The sequence below is a fragment of the Sphaerodactylus townsendi genome, linkage group LG10 (assembly GCF_021028975.2).
Source record: "Sphaerodactylus townsendi isolate TG3544 linkage group LG10, MPM_Stown_v2.3, whole genome shotgun sequence".
In the NCBI taxonomy this organism is placed as follows: Eukaryota; Metazoa; Chordata; class Lepidosauria; order Squamata; family Sphaerodactylidae; genus Sphaerodactylus; species Sphaerodactylus townsendi.
In genome coordinates, this window is record NC_059434.1 from 45,929,850 (window position 1) to 45,952,195 (window position 22,346).

General features: G+C 38.8%; 1 protein-coding gene across 4 annotated transcripts in view; it reads left to right on the top strand.

The window, feature by feature from the left end:
• FBXW7 (F-box and WD repeat domain containing 7) overlaps positions 1 to 22,346 on the top strand; it is a 135,021-nt gene that overhangs the window by 96,732 nt on the left and 15,943 nt on the right. For all 4 annotated transcript variants that reach the window (XM_048509082.1, XM_048509081.1, XM_048509086.1 and 1 more), the window contains 4 exons: positions 1,566 to 1,707; positions 9,260 to 9,394; positions 20,029 to 20,152; positions 21,349 to 21,485. In XM_048509082.1, coding sequence (XP_048365039.1) covers positions 1,566 to 1,707; positions 9,260 to 9,394; positions 20,029 to 20,152; positions 21,349 to 21,485 — 538 coding nt within the window. The remainder of the gene's footprint in view (positions 1 to 1,565; positions 1,708 to 9,259; positions 9,395 to 20,028; positions 20,153 to 21,348; positions 21,486 to 22,346) is intronic.

Consider the following 22,346-nt stretch of genomic DNA (forward strand, 5'->3'; position numbering starts at 1 on the left):
AGGAGCAAAGTGAGACAGCAAGGTCACATACTTTGCTTGGCCTCTACTTTTAACAGTCTACCACAGAGGCTGGAATTATTTTAAAATGTAATAGCTTCCCTATTCTAGTTTATAATTTTTTTAAAAATAGTGAAGATAGGAGTAAAATAGGTTACAAAGGCAGGATATATAAATGGTTTAAATGGAATGAAATTGAACTTGGGTGTAGATGACAGCCTCTGTATGAAAAATCATTACCCTCCCTCCCCAAAGCCAGCAATTCTGTGTAGAGATATTCAGTTTCTAAAAGGCCAAGAATCTAATAGATCAACAGATTGCCATAATTTGTGAAGCAACTTCGTGATGTGCTCATTAACTGTGAATGCTTATGGCTAGAATCCAAAGATTTACCCAGCTAGTTTCCTAAGCCAGTGTGACTATAGATTTGTGTTTCTTAATGAACAGCGCCCATGCCACATGGAAAGTAACATTGTCATGGTGTCTGCCTTTTAGGGTCTGGGTGATTAGACACCCTTTGTGCTAGAATTAACTTGTGGGATACTACCTCCTGACTTGGATCCAGTGAAGGCTCTCAGAGAAGACTTCTTTTGCTGGTTCTTTCTTCCAGTTGCAGATGTCCAGTTCTTTTTCTACATTCTATTTCTGGGGGTCCCACGTTCCCCAGGAGCAACGTGTCAAATAGTATTTGGGGCTACATGGCACTTGGTGGAGGAGAATCACCATTGAATCCTATTAATACCCTCTGTTGGTCATTTAGGACAACTGCACCTTGTTTCCATGCTTTGTGAACTTTACACTGTAGACTTCAGGCTATACATGGCACCGACCACATACAAGCATGAAAGAGAAAAGAACTGAGTTTGGAAAAGGGATGACAGTCAGTAAGATTATTGATAATCATATTTGTTTGGATAATTTAGAGTTGCATTTATTCCATATATAATTATGTTTTATAAGACACATGCCTAAGAGCTATCACACGGAAATAAAGATCCCAATCCATGTCTTTCTCCTGAGTACTTGTAATATCTGCAGAGAGGAGCATTCGGATGATACCTGACTGAGGTGCCTCCTAGAGGGCCGTGAGCATACTCGTTTTACACCAGGGATCAATCTTTGGCCCCTTCCGCACATGCAAAATAATACGTTTTCAAACCACTTTCACAACTGTTTGCAAGTGGATTTTGCTATTCTGCACAGCTTCAAAGAGCACTGAAAACAGTTTGAAAGTGCATTATTCTGCATGTGTGGAATGAACCTAAGGCCCCTTCCGCACATGCAAAATAATACGTTTTCAAACCACTTTCATAACTGTTTGCAAGTGGATTTTGCTATTCCGCACAGCTTCAAAGAGCACTGAAAGCAGTTTGAAAGTGCATTATTCTGCATATGCAGAATGAGCCTAAGTTTTGTGGAATAGGTTTTTTTTGCCTACCTTGAGAATTTATGTGATATACAAAAATCTGTACTTAGTTTGTGAGTGGGACTCACAGATGAGTACCATGGGAGAGTTTACTAGAGTTAAATATTGATGTAAACTGAATCAGTGGTCTTTTCTGCCTTAGTACTACTGGGCTTGTGCCTTGCTCAGCAACGCCTACTACTTTTGGAGACCTGAGAGCAGCCAATGGTCAAGGACAACAACGGCGCCGAATTACATCCATACAGCCACCAACAGGACTTCAGGAATGGCTGAAAATGTTTCAGGTAAACAGCATTTAGTAAACTTCCTGCAGTAGTTTTAAGTATCTTGTCACAAATTGAAATGTAATCACGTTAGAATATCCATATCTGCCAATACAGGAGATATTTACCTCATTAGCAGTTTTTCTATCTTCCACTTTCCCTTGGAATAATAAAGATTGCTGTTTTGTTTTATTTTTATTTTTGGTTTCCAGTAGCTTATTTTGGATATCTTGCTGTTTTATTTTAAACATACTGAAAAACATTTTTACATAGAGTGTGTGAAGGTAGGTTTCACCTCAGATCACTGAAGGCGATAGTTTTTAAAAGCAACCTATTAAAAGATTATTTTATAATTTTTCAAAGCTGTTAATTATTGCAGTTGAAAAAAAATAAGAATTTGTTTTGTTCTTTGAGGCAAGATGTTAGGATTAAAAAGAGAAATGGGAAGAGTGATCTCAAGGTAGGGATACTTAAATTCAGGATTGGTTATAAATGGTGTAAACTAAAATGTTATCAATTAGTGCTACTGTATCAGTCTGGTACTGCACTGTGGTTATAAAGAAACTCGATACTTCTATGTACAGATGTATAAATTGAAAACTAATTTGAAGGAAAACAAGCACAGAAAACAAACTAAACCAGCAGATAAATTAATTCATTGTAAATACTATATCTTCAGTAATAAGTTTACCACTCAATCCATGGAGTAGAAAGTAACAAAGCCCTTTGTGGTCAGCATCAGTAGTTGTCAAAATGAATCATTTCCGTTCTTGCCATTGAGGAGAAAACGCTTAGAAGCTTTTGTGTTCTCCCATTATGCAATCAAAAAAATCTTATCCTTCAGTTTGAGAAATGTCATGGTAATTTGGTCCAAAAAGGCATTTAAAAACATTGTGTGGGTGTGGATTTTTTAAACAGAAATCAAATATGTCTGCTTATATTGTATTTTACAATGCAGCAATGGATTTTTCCAGCCTGCAGGGCATTTCAAGCATCATTAAAAAGTATTAGCTTTTTGTTTCAAAAAATGTTTTATCCTCAACAACCTTTTGAGGTAGGTCACAAAAAGAGCAACTTGTGAGCTAACATTATACAAAGTTAGGCCTTTTTGAGCCCACAGAGCTAGGTTGTGAATTTTCCATTGTATGCTGTAGGCTTTCCAACCAATGGTTAGGAAAAGTTTTCTCAACATTGTTCTGTTGGGGAATGAGAAAAGTTGGAAAAAAATATGCTGCCATAGAAATGAAAGGTTTAAATCTCAAAAGTACATATCACATACAAGTCATTATTTTGTATCTTCTAACAGTTAAAGGTTCTATATTCCTACTCTCTGTGAGTTGCTGGGCCTACCAGTAGTGCAGATTATTCAAGAATAAAGCATCTTCTGAAACCATGTTGTAGGTTGTTGAAAAACCTGGCAGAAGAGGTCAAATTATACTAGTTCTAGAATTGTCAGAAGGTACATTCAGAATCATTCACATATTGTAGGAGGTGGTGAATAAAAACCTTACAGTAAAGTACAGAGCATGCAAGATTGGTCACCTGAGTATGCATTATAATAAGATGATGCCTATATTATATAGGTTGGCACATCATTAATGTTTAGGAGGCGACAACTGTGTGATCATCAGCATTACTTGACTATGAGATTAATAATACTTATAACTACTCGCAAAACTCAGAGTAAAAGGCTGTTTATATAATATTAATTATACAAATAATAGAAGCAAATTGAAACTTAATAATTTCACTATTTGACTCTTATTTGATATGCATTGAAACCTCGAAAAGTCAGTGATAATATCTGAAACAATATATTCAAGAAACAGCAAATTGTCTATTTGTGCACCATGTTTCCATAGGCGAATAGGATATGGAGCACCTGTAGCTTTACTTTAACAAACAAAACCCAGCAATTTCTATCCATCATAAGTGAAAGTGTGCTTTAAAATATGTGCCAATTACATGCTCTAACTACTGTCATCAAGCAGCTGTCTGCTGCCTGTCCCACTCTTAGGGAGGCCCTTCTGGCATATCCAGAGCCTGGGCCTTTCCCATGGTGACTGGCTCTGTGAAATGGGCTCCCTGAAGAGGTGAGGCCAATCACCTCCCAGGTGATTTTAGCATACCAGGTGCTCGGGAGCATCAGCAGCAGAAGACCATTGCTTTCACATCCTGCATGTGAGCTCCCAAAGGCACCTGGTAGGCCACTGCAAGTAGCAGAGTGCTGGACTAAACTGACTCTGGTCTGATCCAGCAGGCTTTTTCTTATGTTCTTATGTTCAGAAGATACTGCAAGGCCTGCCTGTTTGCCAGGGATTTGATGGGATTTAAATTAGATGAAAAAGGTGTGGGAAATTAATATTTCATATATATATATATATATTCTACTTGCACAAACTAACTTGCCAACCCAAAGTGAAACCAAATATTTTTTCCAGCTGTTTTTTCCCCTAACTCTGCTTGTGTCTGGCCGTTTCCGCACGGCCAAAAGCAGCGACGCGATGACGTCGCAAATTGCGACGCCTCCGAAAAAAAGCGTTCGCACAGACAGGCGGAACTGCGGGCGTCCGCAGCCCCGCAGATAAATGTCGGTTCGCACGGAAGCGCTGCGAAAGCGGCTGCTGACCTCACCATCATGGCCGCTGGAGCAGTTCAGCCCTCCCAAAATGGCCGCCGCTACTGCGGGAGATCGTTTGGCAGGCGCCGTTGGAGGGGACGGCTCCGCGATGGCGGCTGATTCGCGACCGGAAGGTCGCCTGGGCTTACGCGCTCACATGGGGAAAAAGAGTGGTTTAAAGCGTTTTCTGAATACGGCGTCTTCGCGCCGGTTTAGCGTTTACGCTGACGTATGGCTAATAAAGCGCGACTATCGCCGGCCATGCTGCGATGCGAACGCTCTCGCTATGGCGGTTCTTTTTCCGTTGCCACGACGTCATATTTCGCCCGTGCGGAAACGGCCTCTGACTCTCAGCTGTTGAAAACTGCATTCATTTCACCTTGAAATATATAGTGAAGATTCTGCATAGTCATTCGAAAGATGAATTATTGTTGAAGTTTATGGATCCATTAGATCTAATACATTTTTCATTACTCTATTTTCTGTTAGGTTGCGTTTGACTCACAGTGATTTAAACCATTCACTGACATATGTGTGTTCATAAAATTCTCAGTAAAAAAAATGCATTGATAAAATGGAACTAATTAAATAATTGATTGTGCTTTTTGGTTCTTAACCTGAACTTTATATTTCAACTAGATAAAAATATTTTAAAATGAGGGGAAGGTAGGTAAAATGTATAGTAAAGAAAGGGTAAAGTGTGTCAGGTAGACTAGGTGGAATAAATAACACGTTATTTTAAAAGAAACTTACCAGAAAGCTGTGAATCGGGATACCAGCATAAGTATTTTCAGCCTAGGGTAGTAAACATTGTCCTTTGATTATACTTCCCCTTGAATATTACTGGAGTTAGTATGAAGATGTTGGCAATTTTGGAATCTTTGTGTTTTTAAAAATATTTTTGTATCCATTTTGTTTGCACAACAAGTGTTCATTCCAAAAGGTGACATCTTAGATCAGGCCTTGACAAATTTGCTTTGGCTCTAGGAGCCATCCCAAAAATGTGGAAGCCAAATTCATTTTTAAAGGATCTGTATTTTAATAACCATATCTTCTGATTATTAATGCCACAAAACCTAAACTTCTTCTCAATTTCTTGTAATTTTATTAAAACTATGACAAAACTAGTGTATAAATCAATACAGGGTTAATTCTTGTTGTCTTCATAAAACTAAAAAACTTAAACTCTCCCCAATTTCTCATAATTCCATTATTGTTTTAAAAAGCTCCACTTAATTGAATATTGGAGCCAGTATAGGAAGCAAGTTGTTAAGAAATGAGTTAATTCACCACAGTGAATTATATAGTTGAGTACACAAATAAACAACCATTGAGAGGAACTTCATATGTCATATATTTAAACATTCTGATGTAAAATGATAAATAAGCTTTTGGTTGGATCCAGGCAGGGGTTGGGGATTTTTTTTTTTTTGCTTATATCTGTGCCAGTTCTCATTCCCATTCCCCTTTGCTTTATTTAGTCCATGCTGGTTGTCTGGTCCCAAACATTGGCAAAACTGATTAGATCGAACTGTTTGTATTGTCTGTGAGAACTCCTGAGAGATGCTGCAATGAAACCATTGGATCAGCAATGGAATTTCTAGGCACCATGGCTACCTGTTGCCTGTGATTGATGGAGTCCTGCCTAGATCCTTTCCATCTCTGATGACTGATAAACCTCTAAAAAAACCCATATAAAAACATATATAATATTTTACTGCGGTGACTAATATGCACACATTACTATGTTTGTGACCATACATGTTTAAGTTGAAAAGTGGATTGAATCAAATTTGTAGACTTGCATATTATCATTTTTAATTACAGTAACCAGTACCTTCTCTCCAATGTATGTGTTTGGTTTCATAAGCCAATGATATCTCCCCTCCAGTATTGCAAAACATGTGCAGTATGAATCTCTGAATTCTTGGGATAGTTATGCTAATAATTGTATTGACTGTTTCACTGTTTCTCAAAAGCATATCACTTTTTTCTCATTTCATTTATTACTAGTCTTTAAAGACTACATGAACAACTGTCATGAACTCAGCCATTTTGTGTCAATGATGTTATTAGGAGAAAGACATAAATAGTAATTTGTTGTATTACAAAGGAAATGTTTTCAACATGAACCTAGATTAAAATTTGCTTTGCTTGCTACAGCTGACTACTCCCAGCTATGAAATTTTGTGTTCAGCTGCTTACCAATAGCTACTTAGTAATTTTTTTAAAAAGACAAAAGGGAACAAGTTTTCAGGAGAAAACGTTTTAATCTGTTTGTTTGAAACAATCTTATCTAAATTCCCTTCAGTCACTTCTTAACCAGTAGGTTTTCCTACATTAAAGTGAAAGGGCTTTCCCCTGTGAATTATTTTAGTTCATGAATGCCACTCACTGGCCCCTTCCGCACACGCAAAATAATGCGTTTTCAAACCACTTTCACAACTGTTTGCAAGTGGATTTTGCCATTCTGCACAGCTTCAAAGAACACTGAAAGCAGTTTGAAAGTGCATTATTCTGTGTGTGCGGAATGAGCCACTGTCTCTTGGTATTTCATTATGTGTTGGAGATAAGATTATGTCCTGGGAGTATTTATCATAGTATCAAACTTTCCCTTTTGTTTCCATAGCAAGCAACTATTAACATATTACTTACAAAAATTGTTTCTTTCAATTTTAAGGCCTGATTGCAGACTTCATTTGCAAAGCAATGTGAAGCAAACTATATATATGTGCATTGTGGTGTTTGTAGTACACTTCTAGCATATCCTCCCTTTACCTGTAACAGTATATGCCAACTACATGTAGATAAACAGTTGGAAAAGGGAATTATATACATACATTCCAATATAAATTGAATAATTTTAATAGTACCCTACTTTCATATGCTTCTTGATATTTTGATTAGCCACATTAATGGTCCATAGGTTATTTTTCCTATGCCACTCAACTATATGACCCTGGGCTTTATCTGGGCCTACATTCTTTTTTCTAAGATGATGCCATGCAAGAAAGTTCTCCTCTTCAGTTGCTGAATAGAAATTCATTCCTTAGCTTTTCTGAGCCTTGAACATTCCTTCAGACACATGACCTTTGGATAATGTGTTACTTTGGAAGGATAGTAGTTGATAAAACTGAAATGGCATGCTAAAATTGCAGCCATAATTTGCAGAATGATTAAGAATTGAGGTCATATGAAAACATATACTGTGTGTGACTTTTTATGTTCCTAGTGATTTTCAGAGAGGACAAAGTGGCATATTTGTTTGTTTTAACCTGCTTCTTCTCAGTAGTATTCAGGGCAACATATATTTTCTCCTCTTCTCCATAGCAAATCTGTGAAGTAGATTAGACTGAGAGAATAGCAGACCAAGGTTATCCTGGTCATTTTAACACAGGTTATTTGCTCCAGGGTTGATGCTGTTTTCCAACAACTTTGTGGTGCATTTGTGCACCTACTTGGGTTTTGCTGGGTTTTCTCCAAAGTTTCTTCCAAACTTGCTTTGCTGTAGTATGGATGGAAAGATGACAACAAAGCCTGAATAAATACTGTATGGGTATTCAGATTGTTCCAGTTTTTCCCACACAGCAGCCATTTTCATTGCCCCATCCCCATAGTGGCTATTTCCTTAAGTCACCAAGGACTTTTGTGGTTTTCCTTAATTGGCTATTTAATATCATTATAGAATTTCAACAATATGTTCAACAATTTTCTTTGTTCCAAGCTTTTTTTCTTTTTAAAAGTAAGTTTCCAGGGTCCCCCATTTCACAGATATGCCTTTGCCCTTATATCTCCACAATGAAAGGAGCTAGTGACCTACTTGTTGTAATGATATTCCAATGCCAATTTTCTAAAAACACTGAAAAAGGTCTGCTGGTGTGTGGTGGTACTAGGGTGACCACTGCCAGGATACTAGAGGTGGGAAAAATATGGGGGAAGCTGCCATATTGCTGCTGGGCTGTGTCCACAACTGCAGCAGCAATGGGGAAACCAAGCAAGCCTGACTTTATGTGGAAAATATCTCAGTATGTTTCATGGCATAGTAGAGATCTGAACCTAGGTCTCTGCAGTTTGAATCTGACGAGGTGTTAACTAGTCTGGCAAGAAATTACATTAAACTAGCTTTTATAATCCAGTTATCTAAAAGTTGAATTCCCCCTGATTAGGATTCTATAATAATATTTTCCAAGGTAATGTTTCCAAGGTAATATTCTACCTAGGGTTTTATCATTAATGTGGATCTTTATCATCATACTACAGAAGAATGATTATCTTATTTTAAATGGTAGCCTTCTTTTTCAGCTTTTCTTGGAAGTAGATTGTGCCGTAATATTGTTACAGAATAGGCCTTTTTTAAATTGTATTTTTTCTTCTAAAATTATTTTCACGCTAAATGTCATTTGCTTAACAAAAGTCTCTAAACCAATATGAGTGAGAAAGACTACATGCTTTTTCAGATTTACCATATATTCAGTTATTAACTTTTTCCCACAAATGGTTTTGCTAATCTGCTTCATTCGCAGAGGGCCTTATTAAGACAATCAAATTTTATGGTACCCATTAGTAAGGATATGAAGAAAATTGCAAGTAAAAATCCCCTCTTTCCTTCCTAATGTAAAATGTGTACAAAATCAAATATTAGTTTAGAGCCAGGAATCAAATGGATTGCAGTGGGGCAGTTGCACATATGGCTATAAAAAATCGTTTTTGCAATAAAGGCCAAATGAACTTTGTGTTAATTTGCTGCTATTATATTCTGGATCATTTTCACCTTTGTTTAAACTTCTGATACTTCTCAAGAACTCTTGGGTGACTGTAAACCTGTTCCTCATTCAAATTCTCCCCTTTTATATGTTGAGAGTATTTGTTGCTCCCAAAGTAATGGCAATTGTTAAAATGGACAAAACTTTATAAGTGTATAGTGATATTAATGCATCCATTTGTGCCTTGCAGAGCTGGAGTGGACCAGAGAAGTTACTTGCCTTAGATGAATTGATAGATAGTTGTGAGCCGACACAAGTGAAGCATATGATGCAAGTCATAGAGCCTCAGTTTCAACGAGACTTCATTTCCTTGCTCCCCAAAGAGGTGAGGATTATCAGTTAATACTGGGCTCTTGGTGCTGTTTGACTATATAATGCATCTTCTGCCACCTTTAAACACTTCCATGCTAATTATGGTATTTGGTATTGTCAGCGTTAACACTGCTAATTGGTGTTAAAGAGGCTGCAAGTTGACAAACTGCCATGATTTAATAATGCAATTTTCAGATTAATGTATGCTTGTGATACAGTTGACTTTGTTTCAGTGACTAGGATGTGCCCCATGCTGCTTTTTTTAAGTCAGGTTTTCTTTCTTTTCAATTTTTCATTTAGTAGGTGATGTATGAGCGTTTGGTTTTCTGATTTTACTCTTGAGCATTTTCCAGATCATTGACATTTAGCTTTTTATCTTGACTCTACACCTTCATGGAGGGAGTAAGACTTCCGTAAGGCCTCTTTATACAAATCAGTTTCAGGTACCTAAAATGTACTGCCATGTAATGCAAATTCATTTATCTCTTGTTCCACTGAAGTTAGTTATATTTCAGCCTGGTTCAGAGATGGCCAGCTGGGAGGTGTCAGTGACTTTGCCCTCCATCTGCTACCTTTGAAGGGTGTGGATAGTTTACAATATGAAAGAAGCAAGCCATGATTGATTGATTGATTGATTGATTGATTGATTGATTGATTGATTGTTTAAACTTCTATACCGCCCAATCCCCTAGGGGTTCTGGGCGGTGTCCAACATAAAACATAATTATAAATAAATTATTAAAACCTTTAAAACAGCGAATAACAGTAATAGAGGTGTCCGCCACCCCACTTTAAAAATTCACCCTAGGAGAGAGGGAGGACAGAATCCCATTAGATGATGGATCAAGATGACAAAACTAACTGGGGGGGGGGGGGTTGATATGCTTACAAAACTTAATTATGGACCTCTATGAAGAATTATAGATTTTTATTTAAATTGCCTATCCCTGTTCCAAGGGTATCTGCAAAAAATCCATATATAATGACAGGAATTCTTCAAGAAAAATTGCAAGCTTCATAATCCTGACCCTTTGACAAAACTGTGACTTGTTGGATGCCTCTGCAAAACATAATGCAGCTCAACAAATCTGACTAAAGTCAATGGGAAAGCAAGTTCTTGATCTGTGTTCTTCATATTGAGAATATATAACCTAATGAAGGTTTGAGACTGAAAATCTTTTTCTTTGCAGTTATTTAAACAACAGTTAAAGCTATCAGAAGAAAACACCCAATGTAGTTGCTGAGATTAATAACATTAGTGGTTTTGTTATGAACTAGTTGTCCCCTTGTGTTTTATCTTCAGTTTTAATTGCATTTGATGCTTTCTTTAAGCGTCTGTTGGCCAGAGCATCTAGTTGTCTGACAGTGTGTGAATTGTGATTACAGTCTATATATAATATCATACATGCTGTTTTCACTATTAGATGTTGTTTGAGTAACCTGATTTTGTCTAAAAACAAGTTTGTTACATTTTTTTTTGCTCTAGCTGATGATGGTATAAATGTTTGCTTTCAAATCTTTTGCAGTGTTTTCCAGAACAAAAAACCCTCAATTCATTATATTCTCTTCCATTCTAATAATGTTGTAATTGAGCGATATTGAGCGTACTGCTGAAGTAATCAGAAATCAAAATTATTTGTGAAGGAAGCATTTTTTAAAAAGCACTTTGTCAATAATCGCTACATAGTATAGAAAAGGAAATGCTAAATAGCTACATTTCAAAAACGTTTGAAAGATTCTGTCCAAAGAATAAGACATAAACAATGTTGCCACTAGTCTTCTTAAGTGTACTGACTAGGGCAGGGAAGAGAAATTATCTTTGAAAAGATCTCTATGCTCTTGTCTGGAGAATAAGAGCTCAAAAAGTTTTTGCACATAATTTGGCCACTTGATGTGAAATATGTGTACGTATCATTGCATTATTGATTATTAGTCGTACTCCCAGGGTATAAGAACTTCAGCAGTAAGTAGAGTCTGCCATATTTTTAGCTTTGACTAATTATTTAAGTACAGTTTTAAAAGAATACTGTTTGTACACTGGAGAGGGCTAATTTTGCCATCCAATCCAGTTGAGGTTTGTTGTTTTGTGTAGTTCATAAATCCATGCTAAGCAAGAAGTATGCATCAGCGATGTTATTTTTCTATTACTGGTTATCTCATAACTGCCATAAGCATGATTTGGATACCTAGCTTTGTTAGAAATTCCAAAATGATGTTGCACTTAATTTTCAGAATTCAGAATCTTAACACTCTCATCCAGGTAACAGTTACACAGCAGTCTTATTTATATTTTTGTGTGGTTTTCTTTTCTTTTTTGTAACGAAAACCTTGATAGATGGCCAGTAACTATCATGAATCTCAATATATGGCAACCCTGTGTAGCATGTTGCTACACATTCTTTCCTTCCTACTAACTGTCGAGGATGCATGACAGTGCAACATTAAGAGTGTATTAGTGGAGGATCCAGTGTACTGCTTTGCAGTCCTTCTGTCACTGAATGAAGAAGTGTCTGATAATAAGTTTATTATTCCTTGTTTTTGAAGCTTTAACATCACAGGTATTTTTACTAGATACAAAAGCTGCAGCAGTTGTTTATGGACTTTTTATTGTTTTGATGTGATTGTTTTTAATATGATCAATTGTGTGTCTTTGATATGTTTTGTTTAAAATTATTACAAGCCGCTCTGGGGACCTGATTATTGAGTAACAGATGGTTTCAAGACCAAAAATTACTCATCCTGAATGGTGTGTTCATGTTAGCAAGCATTTGCTTCTGGCATGATAGCTAATTCCTTTATCCCATTTTTGACCAACGTACCAATCTTTCAAAATGCCAGGATTCTTTTGACACATATAAATTATTCATACATAGCACTCTATCATGGTTTGGTGCTGTGTTGGTAAGCCCTGAGTTTGCATGCTTCCTTCTTCAACTCATGCGGTTGAAGTCTATTATTAATTTCTTGTTCATAGCAAACTATAGTCTTCCACTGCAGCAAAATGACTGCAGGTATTTATCTGTGAAAGTATCGTAGGCAGGGCCCCAGGAACCAACAGTCAGTCCGGACACAGTTATTCCATGGGGACACTTATTAATTGAAAACACAAGGCTAGGAACAGAGACGGTGATCTGCAAACTGAAACACAACGTTGCTGCCACAAGAAAGCTCAGCTGCAACCTCTCTTTTATCGCCAGTCTCCCATTTCCTAGTGCAATGACCTCTTGCAGCTGGGTTACTTTGGTTTGGCTCCTGTAAGGACTTAGCATCCAAGTCAGCTTGTCCCATGGCTGCTAACCTGCTACTGCATCTCCTCTGCTGTAACCTAGTATGCAGGCTCCTCCTTAGTTGCTCCTGGGGCTCTGGAGACCAGGGGGGGGGGGGTGACGGGGCTGGCAGGGTCCCTTCTGGCTCATTTTGAAGAGGCTGAAGTATCCCAGAGCTAGACCCTGGCTGGGAAATCTCAGAGCTTGGACCTGGCTGTGGATCCCTGTCTGCATGCTCTGTCTGAGCCTCTAGATCTGGTCCTGCAGGGACTAATGACTGGTCAGGCTCTGCATTTACAGGCAGTGCCTGGGGATCTGGAACCAAAACTGTCCCCTCCTCTCCATCTGAGTCTTCCTCCCAAGGGTCCCCAACTAGACCAATCTGGGCCATAACAGAAAGGCTATTTTTCTCTGAGCACACTAGGACATCTGGATGTTTCCCACTATTGAGGAGGCGGGATCAAATTCTTGCTTCCTCTTGCCAGGCAGACTGCTTTCTTTCCTCAGTACTGGAGACTCTGAATCACAGTTCCTTAAAAAAAACCCTTATAACATTCTAACTAAAGAACTTCTAAACATTAGAGCAAACCGTGGTAAGTTCCTGGCTTATTGCCTGGAAGGGTCAGGAAACAAACAGATTAAGTCAAGATTAATGCAGGAGTACAAAAGTACAAAAAAAATTAGCTAAACCACAAAGAACCTGTGCCTATACTAACAATATACGGAGCAACAAATGTCCTACTGTGCTCAGAGAAGAATGACCTTTCGCAGGTCCTGAGCCAGAGGACATCTGGGACCTCCCCTAGCAATGTCACTCAGAATGGTGGGGGTTTCATTGCCTAACTGAAGGACTTTTCTGCTATTGACAGTGTCTGCTGAACTATTTTGTCAATTTTATAGTGAGCAACCAATGTGAACACTGAGGACCATGTGGCTGCCCTGCAGATCTTCTTAAGGAATGCCACTGTAGTGGAGGCACTCCTGAGTGAGCAGTTACACCCCCTGGAACTGGCAACTGTAATGCAGGATTCTGTAATACGTGGCTAATTCTAACCAAGCCACTTCCTCAGTAGCCTTGGGAGCTCTTGCTACTGGTAAAACTACAGCACAACTCGTAAATTCGAAGCTGTCCCACAACGCACAGCTAGTGACTTCCTCATTTTTACACCCAGATCCCTGTCTGATGTCCCATGAGGTAGCATGCTTAACCCCTCTTCCCCCCCCCCCATAGAAAGAAGGAGTGACGCTCTATCAATGGTGAGCCCTTTCAATAAGGACACAGCCAAGCAAAACTCCTGACAAGTTCAGAGTCATATGAAAACGGCCACCACTAGTATCCACTTGGAGTGTCAAACTGCATGCTTGGACTTAGTGCATAACCAGGCCTGCCCATGGAACTTCACCCAAGGATCCCCTAAAAGAAGGAGGCGAGCTGGAGCTCGATCCACCAGCACTTAGAGCTATCTACAACCGCTCATCTCCAGCTGGTCCAACCTGGGCTCAAGAGTTACTCAGAGTTGAAGCAGAAAGATTCTGTAATGCAGTCCCCGAGGCATTTGCTAATGGTATTAGGGGACATCTTGGAACCTTTATTAGAGGGAGAAATGGCAACCAACACTGAATTTGGTCTTTCTGATAAGTTCCGTCCTTAAAATGTATGTCTTCAGAACCCTACACACATCTAAGGTGTGCCAATAAGCTTCCCTCAGGGGTTTGGTCTTTGGACAGAATGAGGGAGAAAAAATTCCTGCTGTCTGTGAAATGGCATGTCGACCTTAGGACAAAAAGTGGCATCTGTCTTAAGGACTACTTTATCTTTACAGAAGACACATAGAGCAGGACTCATGGACAGCAGCGCCAATTCTGACACACTTCTAGTCGATGTTACTGCAACCAAGAATATTGTTTTCATGCTCAAATGACTCAAAGGAACGTCTTTGAAAAGGATTGGTCCGCGATTATTGAAGCACTAAATGAAAACAATGTGGGGATCTGTGAAGGGTAGGTTGATCGCTGGCGCTGAAGGTTTCCTCTTGAGGAATCTCCTGATGTGTGGATGCTTGGAGGTTGGGCAACCATCTATTGTCAGAATTACTGTCGCAATAGCTGCCACCTGATTGTCAAGTGTGGAAGAGCACCAACCTGTAAGAACTGAAGAACTCTCTCTCTGCTGTCAGATGCAATGGGTCTAACTTCTTTCTGCAACACCAGCGAGTAAAGACTTTTCACAGTTATAGACTTTTGTTGTGGAATGTCGCCATGATGCCTTAATGATGTCAGCCACCTGTGAACAATAACTTCATGCCCTTAGAGATCTCTGCTCAAACTCCACATGGTTAGCTGCCAGTGTCCTGGATCTGGATGCAGGATGGGTCCCTTTATGTAGAAGGTCCTGATGATGTGGTAGATAGTTCGGTTCCTCTGTCGACATATGCATCCGTTGCTGAGAACCAAGGACAACATGGCCAGTATGGTGCCACTAGGGTAGCCTGTTCCCATTGTTCCTTGATCTTCTGGAAATAATCTGGGAATTACCAAGAGTGGAGGAGAAGCATATAGAAGACCTGTTGGCCATACTGTGGACAGACCTATCTGCTTACAGATGAAAATACCTGGAGTAAAACTTAAAAAAAAACTTTGGAAATGGGAAAACATTTTCCTTAGAACACATGTGAAAATTCCTTTTTGCCCATGTAGACCTGAGATTGGATTTGGGCTGTTTTACTCCTGCTGGTTGGTCCTTAATAGCCAGAGCAGCCATAGACTTGGATAAGATATACCGATAATCTTCCATCTTAAAGACTCTTAGTGCAGGCTCAGTGACCTGAATGTTTTTGTCAGTCTCATATGCTGACAAAAATTCACCCTCATCTTTAGAATCTACAGCAGTGATTGTAGAGTCAGATAAATTCCTTTCAGGACTGACATGGTATCTTTTCCTAACTGTTTTAGAGGGAAGTGATGGATATCCCCCTGCCTCCCATTGGTATGTGCAGAGGTCCAATAATATCAAAACCTGGGATTTGGCATGGTGCAGATATGTCCAAAGCCCCTGGGCACTGCTGAACAAGATCAGGAAGAATCTCCGCCTATCCTTCTGTAAGGTCTACATCTCCCGTCTCAGATGTTCTCTCTGCTTGAGAGAAATCACGCTGAAAAGGTCCAGCCGCCATTTTGGCTCCTCGTGACTTTTTAGAGTGCTTCCTGTGAGGCGGGTGGAATAAGGTGTGCTGGCTCTGTCCAACAGCAGCTTGGGTTGAGGCAGTCCTATCAGGAGTCATGCCTGCCCGAATAAAGGCGACCTTTCCCACTATGAGTATTCAGAATATTGATGACTGTGACTGCCTCCAGGGAGGAGCTCCTTCCCATTGGCCATGATTGTCTCACCATCGTAACGCTTGAAAATGAACCTCATTGTAAATAAATAAACTTTCCATTCTTCTCTCTGGCTCTGGGAACCGTTTTATTCAGGCAAGAAATCTACAGGCTTGTTCTTAAAAGCCCACGGAAAATCTTCAGAGACTGTGTGCTGCTTGTGGCTTGGCATGACTATTGACGTCTGAGCAAATGTTTGTCTTTGCAGAAGTTCCAAACATAAAATGCTAATGCAGTTCTTTGTGTTAGGGAGTCTCAAACAAGGAATAGTCATCCTGATTTCATACTCCATGGCTTTAAAAAAGCATAAATACCTTTATACGTTATACCTTTAACTATCTATTTCCATTTTAATGTGTATGTTGCGTAATTTATAAACTAGTTTGTGTTGTGAAACATTAATACTACTTTACCTTTCTGTTTTCCGTGGCTGCTATTTTTTTCAGCTTACTGTTTTGTCAGACTGATTTCAGGAACCTTTTCCTTTGCCCTAATACTGTTTCTTCATTAGTGAAGGCACGTTTCTCTCCTCTCCCCACCCACAAGCCCTGTAATTAGTTTAGATTTTCCAAGCTTTCTCAAAGAATGCCGAGAGATCACAGAAAGACAAAGCCGAGGGGTATCCACACCTACCTTTCCCTGCCACTCCCTCCTTGAGAAATGAATTCTTTGAACCGGGAAGCATTGGAAATGGCAGTTCCCATGTATTCCTGGGGCAGTGGATGCTCCCAACAATTCTCAGGAGCATTCAGATCTGGAAAAGACCTCTCTTGTTGCTAGCTGACTTTTCCATGCCTCCAGCCCCTCTCCCTCACAGTTATTTGTTTGATGAATGACAGGAAAGATTGGCATCTGGCTATTATATTCTAAACTGAAACTTCAGAGGGAAGTTGGTCTTGGCTGGTAATGGTCCTGGTAATTGGACAGTTACCACAATATGCTGCGGTCATACTTTGGTTATTTATTATTAATGTTCAACGGCTGATTTTTCTTATTGTTCAATATTTTTATTTAAATCAAGGAAGCATTTTTAATAGCCAGATTTGCCTTTGCTGCATGAAGTCTCCTTCCGCCCTTGCCATAGTCCAGCACGGATGTGGCAAGTTATATCACCAAGTATTTAGTTGTAAACTTTTATCCCTAAGATGAAGAACATCTTTGAAATCCTTTGAAAGAAGTGGCTGTCATCTGTTTCCAAAGCCTTCAGTTTATCAACTATACGCAAATGCAGATTTAGCGTCTCCCTCAGATTGTCATGTGACTATTTCCCTAATCAGCCTCAGGAAGGATAAGGGCAATCCATGTAAACCCAAAGAAAAGGTCAGGACTGTCACTGGGAGGAGCAGAGTCAGTTGTAGCATCAACATTAATGAGACTGCTGTTTCACAGGCTGGAGAGGACATGAATCCTAGAGTAACAATCTCCAGATCTTCTTTAATTATTCGTAGAGCGCCTCAAGGTTTTTCATCTTGGCTGTATCTCCAGATTTCTTAATTCATCCTTCTTTTTTCTATTTTGCCCCTTTCTGCTTATCTTTTTCTAATGCCTATTAGATTCTAGAGGCAGGACTGGTCTTCAGTTTTATCTCTTCTACAAGGGTTATACTTGAAGCCCTATAAAATAAATTCAGTTTTAAAGCAATGTATAAAACAACAACTATTTCTCCTTTTCAACTTTTTTATATATACAACTATGCAAAACTGTTACTTTTGTGCAGTCACACAATTCTTCATGTTCGTTTGGCATTTTTGAAAACTGAGTCTCACTGAAACTGAAGGAGGCACACTTGCCTTGTTATGTTAGTGAAATCTGTGAAATCCTATAATTATTGTCAGTTGTTTTGCAAAAAAATTGGGCTTTCTTGACATAAGGCTGTGACGGTGCATTTGAAGTAATGATCACATTCTGAACAGTATTGATAAATGCTTAAAATTATCAGTTAGTATGTGATGTGTTTGATATTCTGACGTGTCCTGGGGTGATTAACACACATATCCATGTTTCGTTCAAGCTACAATGTTGATAAACTCATATGGTGGGTTTTTTTTACATTTAAGTAATTTCTATTTCTAAATGGGCAGGGGGTTTCCCTTACTTCTGGGCTAGGAACAGAACTACAGGGGAAAGGAGTATTAGCAGAACTAGTTTTTTGTGATTTTTCTTTCTTCCTGCAATCTGCCTTTTGTACGCCTTTATTTAAATATCTGTAACTTATTTCCCAATTTAATAACTGTTTAATAGCTTGAATATATTGCTTTGTGACTGTCTGATGTCTAATCTGGTGTCTTATATGTCCTTCCCTTTTTTCTTTGAGTGTAAAATGTTTATATCCTACCTTGATAATGACTGTTTTGTCACTGCCTCCTCTTTCTGCTTGTTTGAGTTTTACTTCTTCCTCATGGTCTGCTGCCTGTCATTTCTGTGTCAATTTTATTTTTCTCTCAGCCCCAGAAGGTTGTCTACTTCAGTCTAATTGTTCATAATCTTGAAACATCTTCAGTGAATGTGAACCATTATAGTTGCACGTTTTCAGCCCTACACACTTATCAACCTTGCTGCAATTTCCCCAATTTTCAATTATTTGCCAAACTTCTGTTATCAATTTTCTTTCTCTGTGTGTGTGTCTGTGTGTGTATGTGTTTCTCCATTTCCAGTGCTCTTGGCCTCATTTTAGAAATAAGGATTATGTAATCCACATTCTCTATTAAAGTTGCATGTTTTCCTTTTTAAAAAAACCTGTAAACTGTGAGGTATAGTTCCTGGGTGCTTATTCACCAGCCCCCATGTATTGCAGGTGAATTAGATGAAAAAATAAGGCCTCCTGCCATGTTCCTTCTTTTTGGGCTTGCATACAGCGCTCATCTCTTCTTGCCTATGCTTTCAATCCTCCAGATTCATATGCCCAGTCCAGTATTTTTGGGGAACTGTTTTTAATCCATTTGGGATTCTCTCCTCCTTGAATCCAGATTTTTTTTCTGCATACCTCTAGCCTCTTCCACTACCAATTCTTATTCTCTCTAAGCCCATTTTGGTACCTAGTGCATTCACATTAGACACTGATTTATTAGTAGTGTAATTATTAGCATCCTAACATCAGTAACTCCTTCACATTGAGATTAATTCCTGCTTCATTTCTATCTCAATGCCAGTATAAGTATGCAAAGTTGTGAGGTCATGGAAGGTTTTCTGTCTCGAATTAATTAGTAGAGTTCTAAAACATTCCTGAATGATTCACTTAACTGCTGCTGGAGGTGATTTAAATCTTGAGGAAAATGCCCCTTCATCAAAGGGGAACTTAAAGAGATATCTTTCATTTTCCTTACTCCTTTCAAAACCAGTATGAGAGCTGAGAACCTCTTACTATCTTGTTGAATATACTACTTCGGCTTACATTAAATGGATATTGTGCAGTTACAATCCCACTGCTTCAGAAAACATGCTTATCAAACTCACTCCAGCCCCTTCTGCGCAGGCAGAATAATGCACTTTCAGTCCACTTTCACAATTGTTTGCAAGTTGATTTTAGCGATTCTGCCCAGCTGCAAAGTGCATTATTCTGCATGTGCGGAAGGGGCCTCTGTTAAACTAGATCAGTGGTTCTCAACTTTCCTAATGCTGCGACCCTTTAATACAGTTCCTCATGTTGTGGTGACCCCCAACCATAAAACTGCTTTATATAAAATATAAAAAGACCATTTTCTGATGGTCTTAGGCGACCCCTGTGAAAGGGTCATTCGACTCCCAAAGGGGTCACAACCCCCAGGTTGAGAACCACTGAACTAGATGATAGATTGACTATCTCTTACTTCGTGAGTGTTTGATGGTTCCACTGGTATTTTTGATCATGACTATTTTAGTTGGCCTTTCTGATCTTATTTTAATGCACATTGTGCACCTGTGCTTAATCCGAACTTGGTTATTTGGTTATCTCCAAAATTCAGTAAACTGCTTTAAGTACTATGATCTCATTGAAGCTAATGTGACTCCTCAATTTTTTTGTTTAAAGTTGGCACTCTATGTGCTTTCATTCCTGGAACCGAAGGATCTGCTGCAGGCAGCACAGACGTGCCGATACTGGAGAATTCTGGCAGAGGACAACCTTCTGTGGAGAGAGAAGTGCAAGGAGGAGGGTAAGGCTTACTGAAGTGTGAACATAGGTATACTAATAATAATATAGGAGTATTGAACTAAGCATATCTTTGCTGTACCAAACACTTAATGCAAAGGCAGTCTATAAATAACATAAATAAATCCAAATCAGGATAATTTAAACTCATTTAAGCTGCCACTTATTAATTTCTGAATTATTCACAATACAGAATACAAGAATAACAACCTGGATAGGTTGTAGAAACTGAATATTGTAGGAAACTGTGGAAAATTATTTCTAGTGCATTCTTGTAATAAGTGTCATACTGATAGGTGAAAACGAATTGCAAACAAATGCTTTCAGAAGTTGGAATACTATATATAGTTTTTCATGAAAACCTGAAAGGCAAAGTAATTTATAGTGACAGCATAGCTGAAGTGTTCCAAGTGGTAAACATGCAAATATCTATTGGTAAAGTAATGCTGAGATTATTTTTTTAAATGAAAAAGCATAGGATGGAGATAGATCTGCCAGTGTATTGGGTTCCTGTTAAACTGATTAAATTTGGCTAGATCACTTGGTTCTAAAAATTTCTGTTGTACATTCAAACATCTTGTTTTTAAAAAAGGCTGTGATATATTCAGGATTTGGCAGATCAGATGCCCGGGGAACAAACAGTTCTGGAGTGGGTGTTGATCCACATGTACTGGCAACTATAATTTCAAGCTAGTAATGAGATTCACCAGAGGGTAAGATAGAGAGGATAAAACAGTGTCTTAAGAGCCTCCAATAATAAAAAAGAAGAAAAGGTGTGTATAGCCTTTGGCAGAAAAAAATGAGTAAAAACAATTAGGGAATAAAACATTTTAAGTGTGTGTCAGAGGCACAAAATTTTGCATTCCAGGTGTTGAGACAAAGAATAAGTGAACAGTAGTATAAAATATAGTGAAATCTGACAGTTTGGAACACATTAATATCTCAAAAAAAATCAGAATTGTGGAAAAAATGAAAATTATACTACATTTGATTTAGAAGGAAAGGGAGGTAAGAGAAGGGATGGTAGATAGTAAGGAAGAAATGAAGTCTGACATAAAAAGCTTGAAATAGAATATTAGACTGGAGATGATCCCAGTGAGACTAGAAGTTGCTAATAGCTTTATGTTCCTGTGAAGCAAGACTGAGAGAAGGATAAATCTGGACTTTGTGTGTTTTTCTGATTTTATTAAATTTTTATAGGGATTGATGAACCATTGCATATCAAGAGGAGGAAAGTAATAAAACCAGGCTTCATTCATAGTCCATGGAAGAGTGCTTACATCAGACAGCACAGAATTGATACTAACTGGCGGCGAGGAGAACTTAAATCTCCTAAGGTAACCATCTTTGAACTAGGCATATGACATAATAAATAAAGTTGGATCTCTCCTTCAAACCCTATTGTTGTTCAAGAACAACCAAATGATTTCTGACATTTAAGAATGTTCCAAAATTGCTCAGATAACTTGAGAAGGTGATCAACTTCTTGAGGTTTGCAATTTACCAATGTATTGTCGAAGGCTTTCACGGCCAGAATCACTTGGGTGCTGTGTGGTTTCCGGGCTGTATGGCCGTGTTCTAGCAGCATTCTCTCCTGACGTTTCGCCTGCATCTGTGGCTGGCATCTTCAGAGGACCATCTGTAACATGGCAGAGGCAGAGTAATGGGAAACTGTGTCCGGGGCATACACCCTGCCGCGCCGGCGTCCACCCCAGAATGCCCCTGGAATGTCTCCTCCACAACCCGGCCATGCCTTTGCTGTGGCTCTGCCCAGGGCGTCACACCCGCCCCGTCCTGTGGGCGCTACGCCACTGGTGTACGGAGCATATTTGCTTTTCTGTCCTTCCCTTGTACTAGAGATTCCAGCAGTTTCCAATCTCTTTTCCTCGTGTTCCACCTATTGCAGTGGCAGGCATTTTGCTAGTTACACTTATAAAATTAAATATATTGTAACATGCAAGGACCAAAATCTGATTAATTTTTCTGATGAGAAGTTGGTATCTTCTTTTATACTATAAAACTAATTTCAGTTCTCTTTCCCAGCCTACTAAATGTGAAGTATTAGAATTCAGCATGTAGTAACAAACTTGGGTGTGTACGTTACTGATAATTATCCAATAGTATTATGGTTACTCATAGTTTTATGGAGAGGAGCTTTTAGTTTTAATGTCTTACTAAGCACTAAGTAATTTAGATCA